Source organism: Heterodontus francisci, chromosome 37, assembly GCF_036365525.1.
Source record: "Heterodontus francisci isolate sHetFra1 chromosome 37, sHetFra1.hap1, whole genome shotgun sequence".
Taxonomy (NCBI): Eukaryota; Metazoa; Chordata; class Chondrichthyes; order Heterodontiformes; family Heterodontidae; genus Heterodontus; species Heterodontus francisci.
In genome coordinates this window covers 6,083,485-6,100,623 of record NC_090407.1, presented here as the reverse complement: position 1 = coordinate 6,100,623, position 17,139 = coordinate 6,083,485, and the positions used below count along the sequence as shown (strand labels likewise).

Below are 17,139 nucleotides of genomic sequence, written 5' to 3'. Positions count from 1 at the left end.
AGCTTCACAACTGCCTTTAATTGCATCGTAAAAGCTGCAGTTTCAGCTGTTTCTGCAGAAGCTGCTCCCCGAAAGCAAACTTCTGCAGTACATTAGAAAATGAAGCTTGTGAAATAAATGGTGTTTTTATTCAAGCACTTCAGGTGATTTGTGGTAGCAAGAAGGCCTCAGGCATTTAAGCTGGCTCGGTTTTTGATTTAATTGAAGTGCTGATTTGCTCACCAATGATGATACCAGTCAGTGTTGTGTTGCTAAGTCGATCCAGTACAATCTCTGTCCAGACTACTCAGCCTAATGCTGCACTATCATTCTCTCGTCTCAGTCTGTTCTCCATTGCACAAATGGAAGCCATATTTTGCATGGCTGAATGAAGGCATGTTTGTTTCTGGTGCCAGTTAGTATTATCACAGTCCTTGCTGAGCTTCCAAATTATTCTTTAGTATGAGGTGAACTCAATTACACAGCTCTTATTCACTCAAACTCGCCATTTCATAGAATCTTACAGCACAGAAAGAGGCCATTTGGCCCTTCGTGCCTGTGCTGGCTCTTTGAAAGAGCTATCCAATTAGTCCAACTCCCTTGCTCTTTCCCCACAGCCCTGCAAATTGTTCCTTTTTGAGTATTTACCCAATTCCTTTTGAAAATTACTATTGAATCTGCTTCGAACACCCTTTCTGGCTTGCCTCTCAGTACAGCCCTTATATTAGATAAAACCCTGATGTAAATACAGCCCCATGAAGACTCACTCACTTGGAATGAGACACGCTTCTTAAAAACTGTAATCTGTTTTAATGTCTCTCATGCTTGAAAATAAGCATAACTCCATCGGCGAGGTAAGTAAGGCACAACCACAAGCCTATTCACAATCGCATTCATAATTCTGCTAAACCTGATGACAAGGGGAAAATTCCTTCCCCTTTATCTCACTGATGTTGTATTCAGTCTCACTTTTTGATAACAAGTCTTGTTTCATACAACACACTGACAGTGATGTCAGAGGCTCTATGACACCTTGTATGTTGTGTCGTTCAGGGGGGGAAAAAATCACTGTATTGGTACAAATTTAAAGTTTCTGTTAAATTTATTTTAGAATTATTTTGTATTTTGCTCCTGCTGTAACTGATTCTTTTTCCTATCTTTCTAGATTTGCACATGCCATTCCCTGGATCAGGGAACTTCCATAACCTCCTGGTCTCTGCCAGTGAAAAGATATACAATTGTCTGTCAACAAACCTCTGACTGTTCCTCCTTTCTCGTGTCAGTAAGAGTTGGTTCCTGCTCCAATGGACCAGCAAGGTTGGAAAAAGATGAGGAAGAATCAGGAAATACTGTCTGGGTGATGCCAGCTTTTTAAAGAGGAAGTTAAGGAGCTTCACAGGCAGGGCGAAGAGAGTTTAATGCAAATTAAGAGGAACAAGAGAGGAAAGCTCCGTTAAGCACAGACTGAAGAAAATAAAGAACGTTGGATAAATCATTGGAATTGAATAAATATATGAAGGAACAAAATTGCAGGGATACAGGGAAAGAGTGGGGCAATAGGAATAACTGGATAGCTCTTTGAAAGAGCTGGCACAGACTCGATGGGCTGAATGGCCTCCTTCTATGCTGTACTAATCTATGATCATGTATTGCACTAGTTTCACTCTGGTTTTACAAAGGAGGCAAAATCTATGCATCATTCCTAGAATGTAAAATATCCTCTATCTAGGCCCTTCGGCCCACCGAGTCTGTGCTGACCAACAACCGCCCATTTATACTAATCCTACATTAATCTCATATTCCATTTACAATGGCCAATTTACCTATCAACCTGCAAGTCTTTTGGCTTGTGGGAGGAAACCAGAGCACCCGGAGAAAACCCACGCAGACACAGGGAGAACTTGCAAACTCCACACAGGCAGTACTCAGAACCGAACCCGGGTCGCTGGAGCTGTGAGGCTGCGGTGCTAACCACTGCGCCACTGTGTTGGAATTAAAACCGGTTTCCAAAGCTGTATATTAACTGTGTATTAAGTGCGTGCCTCAATATGACACATTAGCTATAATCCAGCAGGAAAGAGCCTATATATTTCATCTTCTGCCATCCCTCCCAAGTTTTCTCGTTTCCTCCCATGAACGTGCTTACTCCAGCTGGATTATGTTTCCATGGGCACTCATAGCCCTACTGTACCTCAACCAACTGGGCATGTTTCCTGCGTGTATCTGGGCGTTGAATGTTGGCAGTCTGCTCAACCACAGAAAGCACAAATCTGTCCTCACCCAACATCCACATGAACTCACTTTCCGTCAGTGGCACTCAGGAGCAGAAATCGTGTCTGTAATTTTGCGCCATTTTAAGAACTGAACCTGAGGCTTTCTGACCTCCATCGCTTAGTGCTAGACCTTGCAGTATCTGTTTAACTACTAAGGCTTCAAGTTCATGAGCATAAAATGGTACGTTAAATGAAAATATTCTAGAAAAAATATATTTGCAGGATTTCAATTTTTAAAAATTCATTCATGGGATGTGGGCACCACTGGCCAGCCAGCATTTATTACCCATGCCTAATTGCACTTGAGAAGGTGGTGAGGGGGGGCCACCTTCTTGAATTGCTGGAGTCCATCGTAGTGCTTTTGATGTAGCTGAGTGTCTTGTTAGGCCACTTCAGAGGGCAGTTAAGTGTCAACCACATTGCTGTGGGTCTGGAATCACGTGTAGGCCAGAGCAGGTAAGGAGCCAGATTCCCTTCCCTAAAGGACATTAGTGAACAGATGGGTTTTTTATGATAAGTATGGTCATCTTTATTGTTACTAGCTTTTTATTTCTGATTTATTTAATTAACTGAATTTAAATTCCACCAGCTGCCATGGTGGGATTTGTACTCAAATCTCCAGATTATTAGTCCAGTAACATAACAACTATACTACCATACCCAACCAGGTGATATGATATTCAACTTTTAATAGGCCTCATCTAAGGAATAAACTTCAAAAGGTAAGATACACCGAGGAGTGCCAAGAATCGATGGGCCAAATGGCCTCTTCTGTGCCGTAACAACTCTATGAATCACAGGGTTTAATGAAACTCTGCTTCGAAAATATTCTCCATAAACTGTAAATAAAAAACAGAATCCAAGGGAATGACTTACTTGGTATGAGGTTGACATTTCAGTGTTTGCGTGATATTCAGAAAGGTTCCTGGAGGACACGGCTGGCAAACTTGGTTGTAGTAGCCTTCTTTATCTTAAAAAAGACAGCACTGAATGATAAACAAGAACTTCCACAATTTTAATAAAGTGCGTGCCGCCATGCCAGTATCAGGTAGTCACATGACAATAACACACAAGCCAGTAGCAGAGTATAGCTTGCTCACCTTTAATACATGGAATGCAGTAATAGTGAAGGGAAATGCCTAGATCACAAAGACAAGAGCTTCTTTGTGGGAAAATAAGATAAAGGGCAAAAATTAAAGAGAGTGAGAAAATAACAAAAGGAGAACTTAAGATCTTTTATACTGATGCGAGAGAAGAAACGGGTGTGCAAAATTGGAAACATTAAAGGAGAAATGCCTTAAAATAGAGAACTGGCTAAACCAGCGTGAACCCCAACTGGGAAGTCACCGATTTCAATGGCTTCCTATCATGCTCTCCATTACCATTAACTGCTTGGACACTGGCAGAGCCTAGCTAGCAATCACTAAACAATCAGCTTCCATAAGAATACACAGGGAAAATTATGGTTATTAAAGAATGTAGATACTTTAGTGAGGTGGACAATACCTGCAGGGAGATTTTTCTCATCTCCACATCCTGCACAATAATAGCCGAGGGGACACTGACATTTCTTGTCTTTTGTAACAATGCACAGAACAGTTTCTGTCAAGAAAGTCAAAAAAAAGGTTTATTAACATACAATACTAAACCTTATGCTATTCCATTTTCTTGTATTTTAAGCCAGATTTTTAGAGTAGTTTTTAAGAGACATTTTTATACAGTGTCTTTCATAACCTCACGACACCCCAAAGCATTTTACAGCAATGAAGTGTAGTCACTGTTGTATTGGCAGCCAATTTGCACACAGCAAGCTCCCACAAACCACAATGACCTAAAGGCCAGATAGTCTGTTTTAATTGTTGTTTAAAGGATGGGGCACTGGGAGAACTCCCCTACTCTGCTTCGAATAGTGCCATGGGATCTTTTAAAAAGCAGACAGGGCCTTGGTTTAACATCTTCTTTGAAAGGTGGTGCCTCCAACAGTACAGCAGTCCCTTAGGACTGCACAGAATTGTCAACCTAGGTTATGTGGGGTTTAAACCCACATCCTTCCGAGACAGAGATGGAAGTTGGTGAAATCGGTTAATAGAACATAATCCAGAAATAGAACATGGCGATGTCTGGTGTATATGGCTTAGTGCTAAATCACAAGGTATTTTTACCAACTAGGCCACTGGCAAATCCTAGTTTCAAAGTCACCCCTATTCTGTCCAACATTTCACATCTGCCGATGGAGGCAAGTAACTATTGCATTTCTTGTTTATAAATAAAGGAAGAAGAAAATGGCACAAACATGAAAAAAATGTAAAAGTGAGATTACCAATTGCAATTATTTTCCAAAAACTTCAAGAAATTGTATCATCTCGTCCCGCTTAATCAGTCCACCTTGGCAAGAGGTGAGTGAATTTATAAATGATAGAAGTCAAAGTTAAGTTAAAATCTAACCCACACAGCTTGTATGCTTGAGACTTACTTGGTCTTATAGCTGATGGTGGATCAACACAGTAGTTGTCAGCTGTGCTGTTGCCTTTTGTGTGAATGATCTTCCCCAAGTCTGAACAACTATATAAAATATTTACCAGTTAGCTAATTCTTCCAAGGCACTACAAATTCAGTGAGTTATGCAAAGGCATTCATCTTAATTTGTGAACAACTGATCTGAAGGCATTCTATTTATATCAGTCCTGGAAATTCAGTGCATACAGAATAATATAGACACAATAATAATCAGAAGAATAATTTATAGCCAAAGTTTTGCCATACCAGTTGTATTTTTGATAGTGATGTAAGGGGTAGCTGTAATGACCACTGCAGGCACCTCACCCTGAGTGTGCAGATCAACATAGGAGCAGAAGTGGACCATTCAGCCCCTCGAGCTTGTTCTGTCATTAAATTAGACCATGGCAGATCTGTATCTTAGCTTCACCTACCCACCTTGATTCTGTAACCCTTAATACCCTTACCTAACGAAAGTCTATCAATCTCAGTTTTGAATTTTTCGATTGACACCCAGCATCAACAGCTTTTGGCAGAAGAGTTCCAGATTTCCACTACCCTTTGCGTGAAAAAGTGTTTCCTGACATCACCACAGCTTTAATTTTAAGATTATGCCCCCTTATTCTTGGAGGAAATAGTTTCTATCTACCAATCCTTTATCATCTTAAATACCTCGATTAGATCACTCCTTAAATCTTCGCTATTCAAGGGAATGCGAGCCTAGTCTGTACAACCTGTCCTCATAACTCAACCCTTTTAACCCCAGTATCATTCTGGTGAATCTGTACTGCACCCTTTCCAAGGCCAGTATATCCTTCCTGAGGTGAGGTGCCCAGAACTGAATAAAGTATTGCAGACTGGATCTATCTAGAGCTCTATATAACTGTAACATAACCCCCACCTCTTTGTATTCCAGCCTGTTTGAGATAAAGGCCAACACTCCATTAGCCTTTTGAATTATTTTTTGTACTTGTCCACTAGCTTTTAGTGATTTCAGTACTTGGAACTCTAAATCTCTCCACTCACCCAAAGCTGCAAGCTTCTTGCCATTTAAAAAATACTCTGCTCTATCTTTCTTAGATCTAAGTTGGATGATCTCACACTTTCCCACATTAAACTCCATCCACCACAGTTTTGCCCACACACTTAATCTATCAATGTCCCTTTGTGACTTCCTGCTGCCATCTACATTGTTTACTGTGCCACCTAACTCAGCAAATCTGGATGTGTGGCTCTCTAATCCTTCGTCTAAGTCATTTATGAGGCTCAAGGACCAACTTATATTGACCCTCGGACCTCTCGGCTCGGTCGTGTATCGACAAGTCTAGGCCCCTTCTAATTTCTATCCCAATAACTTCAAAGGGTTAATCAGATGCACTAATTATCAACATGGATCACAGCCAGGCGAGGTTTATGGAGATTTTGATGAGAAAGCTCCTGCACTGAAAATATTCTCTATAAATTGCTGTAAAACTCTCAATCCAAGAGAACGACTTACTTGGTGTGAGGTTGGCATTTCAGTGTTTGTTTGGTATTCAGAAAGGTTCCTGGAGAACAAGGCCGGCACGCCTGTTTGTAGTAATCTTCTTTACCTTAAAAAGACAGCATTGAATGATAAACAAGAGCTTTTATAACTTTTAATGTGAATAGCATGTTGGCACCTCTTCCCTCTGCCACCCCCCTCACCTCCTCCCTCTGCCCCACCCCTCCCACTCAGCTATCGTGAGAGTCAAATGCAGAGTAAACACTCTTCTACTTCACCACAACAGAGCATCTTTACCCTCCCACTGTAAGAGACAACACCCAGACTGCATCCTTCCTCGGCCAGGGCTTTGCTCAGTGAGAATGCTGATTCGTGGTAAATTATATCGAATTTCCCATCCGCTACGAGTTGAGTCATGTCTCAAGAGGAAAATTTAGTCTGTCAGTCTAGGCTGACAAAGAAAAAGGTGTGCTGGATTGTGTTTGATCCTTTATGAGACAGCAATCCATCCCAATCCTTTGTGTTGTAATGTGTCTCTGGTATGTGTTCCAACCCTCAATTGCACACAGGCTGACTGATTTTAGACAGGAGTACACGACGTTTCTGTTATGAGATCACTATCTACAGAAACTGATTTTATTGCCACAGGATGTTCCTCGTGTCTTGCTGAAAAATATCCAATCTGATCATTAGCAACGCCACCAACATAGATGGCAAACAAGTAGCTTTGAATAACAATTAATTAACATTCTAGTCAATGCCCTCAATGACCAAGCTTTCACAGAAGTGAATGGGGAGGGAAATTACAGCTTTTACAATTCAAGACACTTCAGTGAAGTGCACCATACCTGGAAAGATTAGCTTCTTATCATCACACCTCTTACATTGTTCACACATGGTTATGTCTTCGGTAATACAGTAATGATGACGAGCACATTCACATTTTCGGTTTGTTGTAAGGGTGCACGGAACAGTCTCGACACTGTTACCTGTAACGAGAAAGTAAATTGGTAGGTGGGAGGGTGGGATGGTGGTGTTTAGTGTTTGATAATAATGTAATATAATACCGTGGCCTGTTCTTGGATTGAAATACCAAAATGTTCCACCAAAAACTGCTCTTGTGGAAGTCAAAGCTGTGATGGCTTTGAGGAAACGTCATGAGTGGCTGGTGGATAGGGACATTACGCACAGGGAGAGGCCATTCAGCCTCTCGAGTCTGCTCTGCCATCCAACTATATCATGGCTGGTCTGCACCTCAACTCCAATTTCTCACCCTCGCGCAATATCCCTCGATAAGTTGCAATGCTGCAAAGTCTAGTCTTGCAGAAGTCCTCCACTGCCACAAATTGCACCTTTCCTTCACTGAGCTCCACATTACTCTGTTTTTCCAACAGAAAACATCTCTAAGTGGTTCCTACTTATTTGACCCCGAAGAATAGGTGGTGAGTGCCTGGAACTTGTTGCCGGGGGAGGTGGTGGAAGCAGATACCATAGAGGCGTTTAAGAGGCATCTTGACAAATACATGAATAGGATGGGAATAGAGGGATACGGACCCCGGAAGTGCAGAAGGTTTTAGTTTAGGCAGGCGTGGAGGGCCGAATGGCCTGTTCCTGTGCTGTACTCTTCTTTGTTCTTTGTTCTCTGTTGACTGATTCTAAAACAGTAAAGAGACAAATAGGTCTCAATTTTAACCCCTTCTCACCTGGTGAGAATGGTGTGTGGGAGGAGTTAAAATTAGCCTGAGGCGATTTACCAACCTGAGGCCGCACTGCTCCCACCTGGCACCATCTTATCTTCACCAGCGTCCAAGTTTGCCAAGGCTCCTGCTATGGGCAGGCAGGACCTACTTTAAATTCAAAAGTCGCAGCCTGATGATGTCATCAGGCCACGACAGGATAACAAGGAGATTCCCGCACTTTCTGCAGCCTGGCAGCAAAACCATGGCAGGAGGCACCGACTGGCCTGAAGAGGCCATAGTAGGTTTCAAAAAAATATTGTTGTCAGAACTCCTTGTGGGCCAGGAGGATCAGGAATGTTCCCCTACCGTCACCCCTATCCAAGGTTCCACAAGGAGTCTTTGGGCCTCCCCAGGCCCGACCTGCCCCCTTGATTGCTATGGAACATACAGCCCTCCTCCACCAGTGATCCCTGATCTCCTCTAGATCCCACCTCCTGCTAACTGCTGGATAGTCTTCCCATGGACTCCTGACTGTGGCATCCTAATGCCAAATTCCTGCTCCCACATGCCAGCCAGATACCGGATCTCATTGGGTGTCAGGCAGAACACCAGGAGTTCTTATGTAAGTGATGCCATGACATTAAGATCAGCAAGGCCACAACCTGGGACTCTCTTGTTGCAACGCCTGCTTTAGAGCTGCTGTGCACCAGTCCTGTCCCCCTTCGAAAATCACGACCAAAGAATCACAAAATTAGAATGTTACAACACAGGAACAAGTCACTGAACCCACCAAGTTTGTGCTGCTGTTTTGCTGCACATTAGCCAGTCAGGCTAATCCCACTCTCCTGTTCATCCCCCTTAATCATTAATATCCATATTTTTTTAAGAAACAATTTAATTTACTTTTAAAAGAAATTGTGGCCTTTGCATGAATCAATATATTATAGATTTCAGTCTTCTGTGCCTACTTTACCAAGAGAGAATTAGCAGGTTTATATTTTAATTAACTATATCCAACTTCAGGAAAATGTAATGATGGTGGATTATTGAAGAATTTAAGCAGGTGCTTGAGGGTTTTGATGTTTACCTGTGCAGTTCCCATAACACTTGCGACATTCTGGGAGGGAATTCTCCATCTCAGTATATGTTCCTTCCTCACAAGGGGCACATTTTGTCTGGTTTTTGCTTGAATATGGTGAAACCTTGTATTGCCCTTTCAGCAGAAGAAAATTTAAGTAAATCTGTGTGTATTATACATGCATTGATATTTCACTCAACCTTAAGGTGCAGTGTCTGCAATCAGTGAGGATCTATAACACAGTCGTGACCAGGTAATCCACTTTTGGATGCTGTTGCTTTGGGGATAAATGTTGGTCAAGATTCCAGGAGAACTCCCCACCCATTGAATAGTGGCGTAAGATTTTTTTTAGCATCCACCAGAATGGTTAGATAGGACTTTAGTCTAGGGCCGGATCTTGTTGCCCCACTGCCAAGAGCAGCAAATAGTGGCCATCCCGCACGGGACCCATACAACTGCAATTCTGCTATGGGCGACCACTTAACATACTAATGGCGGCCAACCCCCCCAGTCATGTGGCAGGGGCAGCATTGGCCTTGCCATGAACAGCGTCACCTGATGTGGGAGCAGGTGCTAGTGCCATTTTTAAAAGGCAAAGAAAATGCAGAGTTGCCCCGTTACCCCCCACTCCATAAAATAATGAAGGCTCGACCCCTTCCCCCCATCTATAGACAGAATGCAGAGTTAACCCCTTCCCCTCCTCAGTGTCCTCAGTGGCCCCAGCTTTTCCTTGTCGGGAAAGCGAAGGCGCATGTGCCACACGTCGAGCTCAAGGTCGGGAATGGATGGGAGGATTGTGGCAGATGACATTGAAATTTATACAGAGAGGTATTTTAAATATTTAAACTAGGATCCCGTTGCAGAGTGGTGGAGGGTGCCCCCATGGAGATTCCCCGCCACCGGGAAGATCGGGCCCGGCAATCCCGACATCGGGATCCGTGGCAGCCATTGCTGCTTCAATTCTCCAGACCCCCCCGACATCAGGAGAACAACAGCTCCAGCCCTATGAGTGGGACTTGAACCTACAACCATCTGACCAAGCTAGCAGTTATAAAATATTAGCAATTGTAAAACATACTTGTCGCATTGTGTAACTATAAACATTTATAAAGGAGAAAATAAATTGATCGTGTTAGTATGCAAAAAAATGATGTGGTGGTGATTCAAAGATGAATTAAATTGACATGACAGTGCCTACACTCATATCAAGGCAGCATTTGACCAAGTGTGATATCAAAGAGCAATGACAACATTGAAGTCAATGGGAATCAGCGGGAAAACTCACTGCTGGTTGGAGTCATACCTAGTGCAAAGGAAGATGGCTGTGATTATTGGAGGTTAATCATCTCAGCTCCAGGACATCACTGCAGGAGTTCCTGAGGGTAGTGTCCTAGGCCCAACCATCTTCAGCTGCTTCATCAATGACCTTCCCTCCAACATAAGGTCAGTAGTGAGGATGCTCACTGATGATTGCACAGTGTTCAGTACCAATGGCAACTCCTCAGATACTGAAGCAGTCTGTGCAAGAACTGAACAACATTCAGTCTTGGGCAGATAGGTGGAAAGTCAAATTCACAGCACACAAGTGCCAGGCAATGACCATATCCATCAAGAGAGAAGTCAACCATCTCCCCATGACATTCAATGGCATTACCATCGCTGAATCCTCCACCATCAACATCCTGGGGGTTACCATTGACCAGAAAATTAACTGACCAGCCATATAAATACTATGGCTATAAGAGCAGGTCTGAGGCTGGGAATTTTGTGGTGAGTAACTCACCTCCTGTCTCCCCAAAGCCTGTCAACCATCTACAAGGCACAAGTCACAAGTGTGATGGAATATTCTCCACTTGCCTGGATGGCTGCAACTCCAACAATACTCAAGAATCTCAACTCCGTCCAGGACAAAGCAACCAATCTGATCAGCATCCCATCTACTACCTTAAACATTCACTCCCTCCACCACCGACTCACAGTAGCAGCAGTGTGTACCTTCTACAAGATGCACTGTAGCAACTCACCAAGTCTCCTTCGACAACACCTTCCAAACCCACGTCCTCCGCCAGTTAGAAGGACAAGGGCAACAGACACATGGGAACATCACCACCTGCAAGTTTGCCTTCATGCCACACACCATCCTGACTTGGAACTATATCGCCGTTCCTTCACTGTCGCTGGGTCAAAATCCTGGAACTCCCTTCCTAACAGCACTGTGGGTGTATCTACACCCCAAGGCCTGCAGCGGTTCAAGAAGGCGGCTCACCACCACCTTCTCAAGGGCAATCAGGGATAGGCAATAAATGCTGGCCTGGCCAGCGATACTCATGGCCCATGAACAAATAAAAAAATTATATGAAGAAAGGCCTGTGGAACATAATCATTTCCACAAATTTAGCTATGGCTAACTTCAGCTGTGAAAACTAAACCCACATCCCGCAGAACACTGTGGTGTGCTGTGAAGTTTAGTTTACTGTGAATATAGCCAAATAAAAACAGATTATTTATACTGCCTACTAAAAAAAAAAGGTTTCACAGGCTAGGAAAGGGGTGCATAGCAATACATAGAATGTAAAACATCGGAACAGGCCATTTGGTCAAATGATCCATGCCAGTTTACATTCCACACTAGCCTCCTTAATTGGAACATCCCAACTATTGTCTTGGCTATGCTGAATTAAATAAGCACAGACCTGGAGCTAATCCTGTGACTTTTTGGCTTGTACAACAATTAGTGCCTTTAGCTAGTTATCCATTGTGACATTTAAATGTCTTGCGTTACTGATGGCCCTACTGAGCGTTTGTAATTTTAGTGGTTTTAGTCTGATTCACTGCAGCTATGAATGTATAAAACACTGTCAACAATCTGTGGAATTCCCCCAGAAGGCTGTGGAAGCTCAATCATTGAGCATGTTCAAGCCAGAAATCAATGGATATCTGGATACTAATGAGATCAAGGGGTATGGGGATAGCACAGGAAAGTAGCATTGAGGTAGATGATCAGCTATGATCTAATTGAATGGCAGAGCAGACTCGATGGGCTGAATGGCCTCCTCCTGCTCCTATGTTCCAAACTGTTACTTTCAGTACTAAAAGTCTCAGAGCTAGAACAATGCACGAGAAAATGCAATGGAGGGCGGATCCTTGGTATTGGGGATCTGAATCAGATGGAGAGACTGGAGATACTTGGGGTTTTCAGTCTGCAAAGCAGGATTCTAAGAGATGATCTTATAGAGGTGTATAATTGGTAAGTGGTATGGAAACGGTTAATCTCTGCTTTTAATTAAACTGTACAAGTGTAACAAGGGGACAAGGGCTCAAACTAATAAAAGTAACATTTTTTCTCATACTGAAAGCAATCAACATTTGGAATGATCTTCTGGTCAAAATGTTGAGTTGGAGAAACTGGAATCATTCAAGATTTAATTCAATGCATCATGGGCGAAGTGTAGGGTTGTTCTGGATGGATAAAAAAATAATTGTGCTTATATAGCATCTTTCGTGACCAGAGAATCTCTCAAAGCTCTTCACAGTCAAGTAAGTACTTCGAAGGTGCAATCCTTGTTGTAACATAAGTAAACAGAGCACATTCACACAGGAATGTTCCAGAAACAACAATGAGATAAATGACCAAGTAATCTGTTTTTAGTGATGTTGGTTGAGGGATAAGTATTGTCTAGGTCACCAGGAAAATTCCAGTACTCTTTAAATATTATGGGATCTTTTACATCCAACTGAGATAGTTTGACATTCCATCCAAAAGACAAGAAACCCAACAGTGGGGCATTCCCTCAGTACTGTACTGAAGAAGCAGCCTCAATTATGTGCTCAAATTTCTGAAGCATAGCTTAAACCCACAACCTTCTGACTCAGAGGCAAGAGTGCTACCACTGCACCAAGCATATTGCAATAATATCATGTGAGCAAGCCGCCCTCAGACTGAGGTCAAGTTATAGCAACCCAATCTTTCTGTAGACCTTGCCCTCACCTGATGTCTAGTTTCTGATATCTGCCAGTTTTCACAGAACAAAACCTTTTTATATTTCATCGACCGCTAAATGTAAAGCAAAATAAAACCACATATAAACTCAACCAATAGTTTCATAATAAATGGTTCTTTTACCTGGAGGACATTTTTGCTGAGAAACCTGAAAAATACCAAGAGAATGACACAAGTTACAATTTAAGACAGTGAATGAAAAGGAAGAGAATTTTTTTTCTCTTTTGAGAAAAGAGGCATTTTTCAGGTGATTGTTTGAGGACATTCAGGGTATAAAATGTTGCTGTAAGTAAAATATTGATACTGCTGGGTTCATGCCAGTCACAGTTGCCAGGAACCTCCCAGAAACGAAGTCTATAGGACTAATTTATCTTCTGTTGGATTCACTCAATGTCTATAGCCCCATTCCAGCTTGCCTTTCAGTTTGTGAGAGTAAATCACCCTGGAATAGGGAGAGGCGATGACATAGTCGTAATGTCACTGAACTAGTAATCCAGAGTCCCAGGCTAATACCCTAGGGACACAAGTTCAATCCCACCACGGCAGCTGGTGTTATTTAAATTCAATTAATTCATTTTTTAAAATCTGGAATAGAAAGCTAATGGTGCCATGAAACTATCATCAATTGTTGGAAAAACCCATCTAGTTCACTAACGTCCTTCAGGGAAGGAAATCTGCTGTCCTTACCTGGTCTGGCCTACATGTGACTCCAGACCCACAGCAAAGTGATTGACACTTAACTGCCCCCTGAAATGGCCTAGCAAGCCACTCAGTTCAAGGGCAATTAGGGATGGGCAATAAATGCTGGCCTTGCCAGCGAGTTCCACATCTCGTTAAAGAATAAAAAAAGAGTGGCTGTTGGACCTCGAGGTTTGCCTGATCATTTATGTGAGGAATTCTTGACAGAAGTATGGGCGGCGCAGTGGTTAGCACCGCAGCCTCACAGCTCCAGCGACCCGGGTTCAATTCTGGGTACTGCCTGTGTGGAGTTTGCAAGTTCTCCCTGTGTCTGCGTGGGTTTTCTCCGGGTGCTCCGGTTTCCTCCCACAGCCAAAGGACTTGCAGGTTGGTAGGTAAATTGGCCATTATAAGTTGCCCCTAGTATAGGTAGGTGGTAGGGAAATATAGGGACAGGTGGGGATGTGGTAGGAATATGGGATTAGTGTAGGATTAGTATAAATGGAGCTATAGACATTGAGTGAATATAAATGGGTGGTTGATGGTCGGCACAGACTCGGTGGGCCGAAGGGCCTGTTTCAGTGCTGTATCTCTAAACTAAACTAAACTAAAGAAGTAGCCCCAAACTAGCTACAGGTCTCTGTTCCTTGTTGGTGTTGCATTCCCCAGCAGACGGTCGTGGGGTAAGGGTTGGTTGGTACATGGAGAGGAAATCAGCTGAAAGATGAGGCAAATCGTATGGGTCAGATGGCCACTTCTTGTCCAGGACAGGACATAATCACCTGCCCATTTGTACGTGAATGACCAATGGGAAGAGTCTGCTGCCCTCCATGTGAGGTCATGGGCCCAAGCCATGAACCTTTCCAGCAGATCAGTGCTGCTGAGCTTAGACCCAGCAACAGAATTGGCTGCGTTAGGGGTTCTTCCTGACAATAATTAATCCACAAATTGTTGACTGTTAGCTATCACAATATTTTAGTAAACATTTCCTTCTAAGCACTAGAGGGCACTGTATGCTAATATTAAAACATAACAAGCTTTAGATTTTAACTTCATCAATAAGTAGAAAAGGAGAGACAATAACAGGTCCTTATTAAATTGATTTGGTAACAGTGGATCTGCAGTTCTATATAAAATCTGGTACTTTACCACATCAATCAAACACTCAGCCTCTCTCTTGGATAGAAAATACTGTAGAGTTAGGAGGGCCTTGTATTTATATTTTACCTTATCACGTCCTGAGAACCTCGTAAAACACATCACATCAATGAATTTTTACTGCTTCAACAGAAATACTCAAATATACAGAAACATGCTCAAATTAAATCTGTGCTAAAGTTGATACCAATTCTTTAGATTACGCCAAATTTAAATGGGATGCTGGTAGCCAGTCTGACTGTTTAAGATTAAGGACTAGCAAACTTTAAATCTGAAACCAGCTTTTCACCTTGACTGGTGTAAAATACTCACACATCTTTTCAAATTGACAGCCCCAGATGAAGGCCAGATCCCAATTAACAGGCCAGTACCAAGGGTGGCAAGTGTAGTAGAAAGACTAGTAAGGAAATAATGACTAGTGTGATGCCAAGCTTGGGTTTTAAGAGTTTAGAAAAGAAAGAATTGGAGTAGGAAACACTGCAATGAGAACTGACTACAATGCCGCATAGGTGCAGAGAAGAGGTATATATTGTCGTGCTTTGAGCATCTGCCATTGAATTATTGAGCCCAGTGTGCTGCTGGATTATCGAGTGGGTAGGACATGGGTTCTTCCCTTCTATTTCCTATCGGATGAGTCTGTTATGTCAGCTTGGCTGTCTGGCAAAAATGCCAAGGGCAATAATACCCAAGAAGGAAGGTAGAATTGAGGAGTTTCAGTCCATCACACACTTCCCATAAGTCAGCTCAGGCACAGTATTGACAAAGAATGGCAATAAATTGTGCGTCCATATTCTCAGCTGGCCAATGTGTGAAATAGGTGCGCATCAGGGAAAACAGCTCATATCAACATGTATGTCAGAAGTAGGATTGACCTGTGCTGTAAAAAGAGTGAGTTGATTAGATTCATGTTATGTTACAAGACTGAAAAGTTTGTATTTTCTTTTAATTCTTTCATGGGATGTGGGCATCATTGGTAAGGCCAGCACTTGTTGCCCATCCTTAATTGCCCTTGACAAGTGAATGGCTTGCTGGGCCATTTCAGAGGGCAGTTAAGAGTCAACCACATTGCTGTGGGTCTGGAGTCACATGTAGGCCAGACCAGGTAAGGACAGCAGATTTCCTTCCCTGAAGGACATTAATGAACCAGATGGGTTTTGACGACAATTGATGATAGTTTCATGGCACCATTACTGATATTAGCTTTCAATTCCAGATTTTTATTAATTAATTGAATTTAAATTCCACCAACTGTCATGGTGGGATTGAACCCTTGTCCCCCAGGGCATTAGCCTGGGGCTCTGGATCACTAGTTCAGTGACATTACTGCTATGCCACCGTCTCCCCAGTTTAGTCATGACTGTTCTTTATGTATTCCAATCCATCAACGTAAATTTAATCCTAAATTTAATCCCAACATCAAAACTAATTGAAGTATATTCAGAAATGATATCTCTGGCTCCACTCCACACATATCCATTGAGGTAGTAAGTGGGGGATTGTTGATCCTGAAACTGGAGAAAACCATTGGCAGAAATGTGTGAGTGCCTTTGTGGGTCATGACTTCCTTGTCAGTTGCAACTTCTGACTGACGCCTAAGGCACAACACACATCTGCACTGACATATACAGAGTTCCCAACTTGCACTAAGTCCCTTTCACTCAACACTCCTTTGGTCACTGACCTACATAAGCCCCCAGTCCATAAATGCCTCAAAAATACTCTTCCTCATGTTCAAATCCCTCCATGGCTTCACCCCTCTCTATCCCTGTAACCTCCTCTAACCCTCCAAGAACGCTGCATTCCTCCAATTTGGACCACTTATGTGTTCTCAAATTCCTTTGTTCCACCATTGGCAGTTGTACCTTCAACTGCCTAGGCCCTAAGGTTCTGGAATTCCATCCCTAAACCTCTCCACCTCAACCTTCTCCTTTAAAATGTTCCTTAATAACTATCTCTTTTACTAAACATTTAGTCACCAGTTCTAGTATATCTTTCTTTGGCTCGGTGTCAATATTTGCCTGATTATTCTCTTGTGAGGCTTCTTGGGATATTTTACTGCATTAATGGTGCTATATAAATGAAGGTTGATCTTGTTCATTTCTTTGAGCTGGCTTTTTCTCAATTTCAGAATCAGCAATTCACCAGTAGTGCCTGGCATCCCACTGATACCCGCCAAGTAACAAAATTGTGTGTTTTCCTATTACGCAAGTAAATGTAAAGGGCATGATGGACAATGGTTCTGTGAAAAGGAAATACTAGTTCATATGTTTTATGCAATGCAAACCATTGATTAAACCACCCCCAGTGCTCTGTCA

At 42.6% G+C, this 17,139-nt stretch overlaps 1 protein-coding gene across 1 annotated transcript in view; it reads right to left on the bottom strand.

Annotated features, from left to right (window-relative positions):
* Nucleotides 1–17,139, bottom strand: part of LOC137351985 (tumor necrosis factor receptor superfamily member 11A-like) — a 46,490-nt gene that overhangs the window by 11,447 nt on the left and 17,904 nt on the right. The window contains exons 2-8 of the mRNA XM_068016949.1: nt 13,112–13,136; nt 8,998–9,123; nt 7,080–7,220; nt 6,247–6,340; nt 4,726–4,814; nt 3,759–3,854; nt 3,129–3,222 (exon numbers count right to left, since the gene is read on the bottom strand). Coding sequence (XP_067873050.1) covers nt 3,129–3,222; nt 3,759–3,854; nt 4,726–4,814; nt 6,247–6,340; nt 7,080–7,220; nt 8,998–9,123; nt 13,112–13,136 — 665 coding nt within the window. The remainder of the gene's footprint in view (nt 1–3,128; nt 3,223–3,758; nt 3,855–4,725; nt 4,815–6,246; nt 6,341–7,079; nt 7,221–8,997; nt 9,124–13,111; nt 13,137–17,139) is intronic.